The 7,435-nt window shown below is 41.7% G+C and overlaps 1 protein-coding gene across 10 annotated transcripts in view; it reads right to left on the minus strand.

Annotated features, from left to right (window-relative positions):
* The window catches only part of DISP1 (dispatched RND transporter family member 1), a 224,916-nt gene extending 220,616 nt beyond the window's left edge, over positions 1–4,300 (minus strand). For 7 of the 10 annotated variants that reach the window (XM_086345231.1, XM_086345227.1, XM_086345226.1 and 4 more), the window contains exon 1: positions 3,835–3,958. Coding sequence is in view for 3 of the 10 variants with exons in the window: in XM_086345214.1 (XP_086201340.1) it covers positions 3,778–3,967 (190 nt within the window). In the remaining 7 variants the exon portion in view is untranslated. Of the gene's footprint in view, positions 1–3,777 lie in introns of all 10 variants that reach the window. The other 3 variants (XM_086345216.1, XM_086345215.1, XM_086345214.1) reach the window with 2 other exon arrangements.
* Between the last annotated feature and the right edge of the window lie 3,135 nt (positions 4,301–7,435).

A 7,435-nucleotide genomic window follows, 5' to 3' on the forward strand; every position in this document is an offset into this window, starting at 1 on the left:
ATTGATAATCAGAGAGTTGTTATTTAGTCACTAAGTCATGTCCAACTCTTTGCAACCCCATGCTGTAGCCTGCCAGGCTCCTCTGTTGATGGGATTTCCTAGGCAAGAATACTGGAGTAGGTTGCCATTTCCTTCTCCAGGGGATCTTACCCACTCAGGGGTCGAACCCAAATCTTCTGCATTGGCAGATGGGTTCTTTAGCACTGAGCCACCAAGAAAGCCCAGAGTACAGAAGCAAAAACCTCAATATAACAAGCTACTACTTCACATACTACAAACTGATGATTAAAAAGAAACGTGCCAGCATGTATATATCAAGTCAGTTTTGATTATAGCTGTTTTAACAGTTCTTCCAATGCACAGATACATGTTTCAGTGCAGCAGAAATAAAAAATAGTAAATTCATAAGAATAATGAGTAATCAGCCACACCCTGATTTTTTTTTAAAAATGCCACTACTGGTTAAACTGTAAAATACATCTAAATCCTACAAAATAATACTTAGAATTTATCTAGAGAAGGCTAAGAAATTTACTCAGCATTAGAACAAAAGACAAAAATTCCAAAGATAATCCAGAACACAAAGCAATCAAACTTCAAACATACTACTCAGACACATAACTAGAAACTTGCTACAGAAAGCAGGACTCTTATGTTTCAAAAATGAACAAAAAGAAAGACCATGAGAAAATACTTGAGGAGATAATAGTTGAAAACTTCCCTAAAGTGGGGAAGGAAATAATCACCCAAGTCCAAGAAACCCAGAGAGTCCCAAACAGGATAAACCCAAGGAGAAACACCCCAAGACACATATTAATCAAATTAACAAAGATCAAACACAAAGAACAAATATTAAAAGCAGCAAGGGAAAAACAACAAATAACACACAAGGGAATTCCCATAAGGATAACAGCTGATCTTTCAATAGAAACTCTTCAAGCCAGGAGGGAATGGCAAGACATACTTAAAATAATGAGAGAAAATAACCTACAGCCCAGATTATTGTACCCAGCAAGGATCTCATTCAAGTATGAAGGAGAAATCAAAAGCTTTTCAGACAAGCAAAAGCTGAGAGAATTCTGCACCACCAAACCAGCTCTCCAACAAATACTAAAGGATATTCTCTAGACAGGAAACACAAAAATGGTGTATAAACTCGAACCCAAAACAATAAAGTAAATGGCAACGGGATTATACTTATTAGTAATTACCTTAAACGTAAATGGGTTGAATGCCCCAACCAAAAGACAAAGACTGGCTGAATGGATACAAAAACAAGACCCCTACATATGTTGTCTACAAGAGACCCACCTCAAAACAGGGGACACACACAGACTGAAAGTGTAGGGCTGGAAAAAGATTTTCCATGCAAATTGGGACCAAAAGAAAGCAGGAGTCACGATACTCGTATCAGATAAATTAGACTTTAAAACAAAGGCTGTGAAAAGAGACAAAGAAGGTCACCACATAATGATCAAAGGATCAATCCAAGAAGAAGATATAACAATTATAAATATATATCCACCCAACATGGGAGCACCGCAGTATGTAAGACAAATCCTAACAAGTATGAAAGGAGAAATTAACAATAACACAATAATAGTGGGAGACTTTAATACCCCACTCACACTTATGGATAGATCAACTAAACAGAAAATTAACAAGGAAAAAAAAAAAAAAAAAACATGTATCTATAAAGCTCACTAAAGCAAAGCACAGTAAAATGAGGTATGGCAATAAAAGGCGTTAAATTTATCAAAAAAAAAAAAAAATAAAGTGCTGAAAAATTTAAAAAAAAAAAAAAAAAAAATGAGCACTTCCCCTCCTGTGAACTAATGTCCAAGAACCTACAGGCTTTCTCCTAAAACCCAAAGGAAAGGGGAAAAGAACACATTTTCAAATCATCAATATATGGAAAAATCAGAAAAGGCCTTTTCAGAAAAACTGTACTATCTAAAGAAATAAGATTAAATTAAAACATACAGAAATCTACTTGACATTTAATTCAATAGCTTTAAAGATCAGTGTCATCTTTTCACTTTCTAATTTGAAAAATTATTCAATTCCCTTTCATGTTACAGCATTATTTATGTTTACATAATGCTTTCCACTTGAAAGTTTCAGGTGTGCCCCTAAACACAGGAAGTTGTAACAATCTTACGCAAGCATACATTTTCAAGGCCATCAAGAGTTTAGCTTAATAATACTATGTTGCATACTTCAAATTTATTAAGAGTACATCTTAAGCATTCTCACCACAAACGAAAGAGAGAAATTAGTAACTATGTGAAGTGATGGTTTGTTAATTAGCTTGGTTGTGATAATCATTTCACAATATACATACATGTCAAGTTATCACGTTATACACCTCAAGTATACGCAATTTTGATTTGTCAAGTATGCTTCATGAAAGCTGAGGAAAAGAGTTTACAAGCTAGCAAGACACCAAGCCATCAATAAACATAAACTGCTCAGGTTTACTTGAATTAGTGCAAGTCAAATCACTAAATCAGATCTAAAAGATCTACAAACCAATACTATAGTTTCAAAAATAAAAAAATGTTAACCTTTGAAATATAAACTGCTTGAAACAAGCAAAAGACTCAATCATCAGATATCACCCTCCACCAAGGACAATGCTCTCCCTAGGTACCTTGCCCAGTTTGTGACAAAAATACAAAATTTGCCATTACCTAAAGCTAAAACAGTCTTTGTAAGTACATAGAAGTGAGACACTATAATGATGTAGATTAGGAAGTACATATCAATTGTAGTCCATAAAACATAAATAAAATGCAGACAGTAACTAAAATTAATAATAATTACCTCTGGTAATGATAAAACCAAGCCCACACACTACACAATCGCCAATAAGGAAAACTAAATATGCTAATATGTATATAACAACAGATCTTGGGTTATCAATACTTTTAAAAAATCTACCAATGGAAAATACATGTTTTCCTTGTAGCAGAAATAAAAAGTAACAGTAAACCCATGGGAATTGCTACTCAAAAACTAAATACAACCGGATAACTTGTAATAAAAATACATTACAAAGTTATGCAGAAAAACAATGAACAGTAACTGACAACGTTGACTGCACTGGCTTTCCATGTAATTATCACTGTAATTCTAAATGCATTTAGAAGCTGATTGCATGACAAAGGAAATAAGACAGTCTAAACTCTGCAAGGTAGCAAAGATTCCAAAAGGGAAACTTCGGCTGGCTTACTAGTATGAGGATAACTTTAAAGTAATATCTATTTGACAAAGAAATGCAACATAAGTTGAACCTGGGTGCGGAAGAGCTCAAGTTTTCCCTGGAAATGTAAATTCTTCCCCGAAATTCACAAGGGTTTAAAAAAAAAAAAAGCCGCATCAGTAAACCAGGATTAATTGCAAATGAGGCAACAGGAGTTCAGCATCCAATAGGTGGTCTGATCATCTTTCTAATCCGTTAGGTCAAGAGTCCTTCTCACCTACGACCCTCAGAGAAGGGCTGACTCCCTGCTCTCAAACCTCCTCAGCAAGCCAACCTTTGCCAACTCATGCCACCCTCACCGACGATCTCTGCAAAGTCCCGGGACACTCCCCCAAGCGAGACAGCCTTCCTCCGAGAAGCCTCCTGCCCAGGGTCACCCGCCACTCCCCCTCCCCTTCTCAGGGCCTCTCCGGCCTCAGGGTCCCCAGTGCCTCCCTCCCCAGACCCTCAAGGCTGCCCTGAGCTCCCCGCCCCCGGTCCCCGACCCCCAATTCTACTCCCCTCCCTCAAACCTGGGGTCACCGTTCTCCCTCTGCCCGCGCGGGGAGTCCCGATTCTCCCGTCCCTACCCGGTCTCCGCGTCCCGCGACGCGGGGCGGCGGCAGGGGCGCCGAGAAGCATCCACTGAGGAGACAAGTGCCTGGGGACTCTCCGGCTCCGATCTGGACCGGAGCCGGGCTTCCGCCTCGCGCCGGAAGGCATTCGCGAGCGGGAGCGGAAGTCCCGCCCGCTCCCCGCCGGCCGGCGGGCAAAGACCGCACCGTGGGGTCTAGCCAGAACGTCAGGAGGATTCGCTGGGGGTTAACAGGGGTCGTGGGCACCCGGCCGAGAGAAAAAAGGCTTACCGTGAAGGGCCAAGGCGCCAAAAGTCTTTCTCCTTGCAGCTTCTCTTTACAGCCGATGAGCCAACGCACCTGCAATCGCTTGACCAAGGGGCTGTTCTTGCTGACGCCCCCAGAGGAACAAGATGACTCAGACCCTGACCCCTGCCCCCACAATCTAGTTGAAAATTGACATAAATATAAACAGAGATGAATAACACCACAAGGCAGCACTGCTTCATTCCTTAATCCAGATGTTTATCACCTGCTATATATCACTTATTGAACGACTAGGCTGTAAACAGATGCAAACCCCTGTCTTATGAAGCGAGGGAGGCACTCAGGGCAATGAACTAGGCAGAGAGTAAATCAAACAGCGACCCGTCCCTCCGGAAACTTAGGGTAGTATAGGGACAGATATATGAACAAATAAGTGCAATGAAACCATCGCGCGTTAGAGGAACTATGGCCGAGCTGAAGGCAGTGGTGGCGGTAGGAAGGTGAGCAGACACAAGACTATAGAAATACTGGCTCCTCAGTGAGTCTGAAATGAACGATGACTAAGAGTTAAAGGTCAAACAAGGTAGAGAAGGGCATGCAGAGGAGAAGGATGCCAGAGAGAGCTTGGTTTAATTAGGGATCTGGAGGAGGGTACACCTAATTTAGCAAGGTCTGCGATCGGAAAAGCGGGAGGAAGCAGTGACAGGAGGCAAGCCCAGATCTGGAAGACTGCTTTGTGTTATACTAAGGAATTTAGACTTTAGACTCCAGGCAACAGGGAATCAGCGCATTATCTGTAGGGGAACAGACAAAGCACTGACTCATGGGTTGATTAGGATGATTGGCCTACTCATCAAAGGAAAATAACTTGAAAGATCATGGATAGAACATTGTACCTGTGAGGGTGTTTTCTCAAGCTGTCATCAATTCAGCCACTCAGTCGTGTCCAACTATTTGTGACCCCATGGACTGCAGCAGACCAGGCTTCCCTGTCCATCACCATCTCCTGGGGTTTACTTAAACTCATGTCTATAGAGTCAGTGATGCCATCCAACTATCTCATTCTTCATCACCCGTTCTCCTCCTGCCTCAGTCCTTCCCAGCATCAGGTGGTCAGTTTTCTGATGAGTCAGTTCTTCACATCAGGTGGCCAAAGTATTGGAACTTCAGCTTCAGCATCAGTCCTTCCAGTGAATATTCAGGACAGATTTCCTTTAGGGTTGACTGGTTTGATCTCCTTGCAGTCCAAGGGACTCTCAAGAGTCTTCTCCAACACCATAGTACAAAAGCATCAATTTAAACTGTTATACCCAGATGTAAAAACAATGGATGACTATAACAACTCTACACAGGCAAGGCCACCAGAGCTCAGACCCCCGGGGTTGTCTACTGGGCAAATCACCCCAACCAACTGAGTGGCCAGCTGAAGCTGTGGCAACCATGGGATGAAGGGGCTGAGAAGGAAGAAACTTCATTACCAGCTACAGTAATGAGGACTGTTGCCTCTATTCTCTTACTTGCTACTACTACTGTTTAATCAGTACCCTCTTGCACACCAAACCCCATTTTTCCTTTTTAGAAATAAATGGTATAGCAGTTTTTTCCAATTCTTTTCCTTTTGCCAGCAACAAACTATGTTCCAATATATGGAGATAGAACTATGGTAAAATAAAAGGAAGACTGGACATCTTGTAGAACATCTGTACTCAGAGGGCATAGTATCACCTCTGGATGGAGTAGAAAGACACAGATTTAAGCTTAAAACTCAACATTCAGAAAACTAAAATCATGGCATCTGGTCCTATCACTTCATGGCAAATAGATGGGGAAACAATGGAAACAGTGAGAGACTTTATTTTCTTGGGCTCCAAAATCACTGCAGATGGTGACTGCAGCCATGAAATTAAAAGACGCTTTCTTCTTGGAAGAAAAGCTGTGACCAACCTACACAGCGTATTAAAAAGCAGAGACATTACTTTGCCAACAAAGGTCTGCCTAGTCAAAGCTATGGTCTTTCCAGTAGTCATGAATGTGAGAGTTAGACTATAAAGAAAGCTGAGCATGGAAGAATTGATGCTTTTGAACTGTGGTGTTGGAGAAGACTTTTGAGAGTCTCTTGGACCGCAAGGAGATCCAACCAGTCCATCCTAAAGGAAATCAGTCATAAATATTCACTGGAAGGACTGATGTTGAAGCTGAAACTCCAATATTTTGGCCACCTGATGTGAAGAGCTGACTCAATGGAAAAGACCTGGATGCTGGGAAAGATTGAAAGTGGGAGGAGAAGGGGATGACAGAGGATGAGATGGTTGGATGGCATCACCAACTCAATGGACATGAGTTTGAGTAAGCTCCAGTAGCTGGTGATGGACAGGGAAACCTGGTGTGCTGTGGTCTATGGGGTTGCAAAGAGTCAGACAGGACTGACCAACTGAACTGAACTGAACTGAAGGAACACAGAGAGAAAGTGGCCATTAAAGCTGAGTCACGTGGCCGTGCCCTACAGAAAAGATCTATTAACACCCCTTACCAAGGACCCAGGACCTGACCTGTTTTCTTTGATTACAGGAAATATTCCTGTGTACTTCTGAAATATTTTTTTGTTTTGCTTAACTAGGCAAGAAAGATTTCTGCTATTTGCAACCAAAGTAATTTTGCTTAAGACAATCTACTCCCAGAGCTCCTGTTGAATAGGCACTGAGTCAAATGATCCACATTCATTGCCACAGCAAACTGAAATGGATATAGCATGCGTTCAGTCATGCCCAACTTTTTGTGACCCTATAGACTGTAACCCGCCAGGCTCATCTGTCCATAGGATTTTCCAAGCAAGAATACTGGAATGAATTGCCATTTCCTCCTTCAGGGGATCTTTCTGACCCAGGGATCAAACTTGGTTCTCTTGTGTCTCCTGCATGGCAGGCAGATTCTTTACCACTGAGCTACCTGGGAAGCTGAGGTGGATGTAGACACAACCCAAATAGGCTAAGAGGGTCTCTCATGCATGGATTTAAGCACTGACATATAGCCCTCCACTTGGTCTCCCTTTCATGTTGAAATAGAAATGTGACATAAACCCAGGATTGGGTTAGGCGTGAGCAAGGTGTCCCACGCTGGTAGGAAAAAAATGGGTAGGGGAACCAGAGGGAAGAGGAGAGAGAAGCGATATGGAAGAGAGAAAGAAGGGGAAAGAGAAGACATAATTATCTGAAAAATAATTAGGTCATCTTAGTTTCTATCTTTTCAGTTTTTTAATCCAAACCCTTATGGGGTCCAGCTAAACTTTCTGTCCTTAAATTCTATGGAAATTCTGTGTCCTTCCAGTAAATTTCCCATTTGACTTGGCTTA

The sequence above is a fragment of the Bos grunniens genome, chromosome 16 (genome assembly GCF_055505025.1).
Source record: "Bos grunniens cultivar Pamir isolate PY7600 chromosome 16, Bosgru_T2T1.0, whole genome shotgun sequence".
Taxonomy (NCBI): Eukaryota; Metazoa; Chordata; class Mammalia; order Artiodactyla; family Bovidae; genus Bos; species Bos grunniens.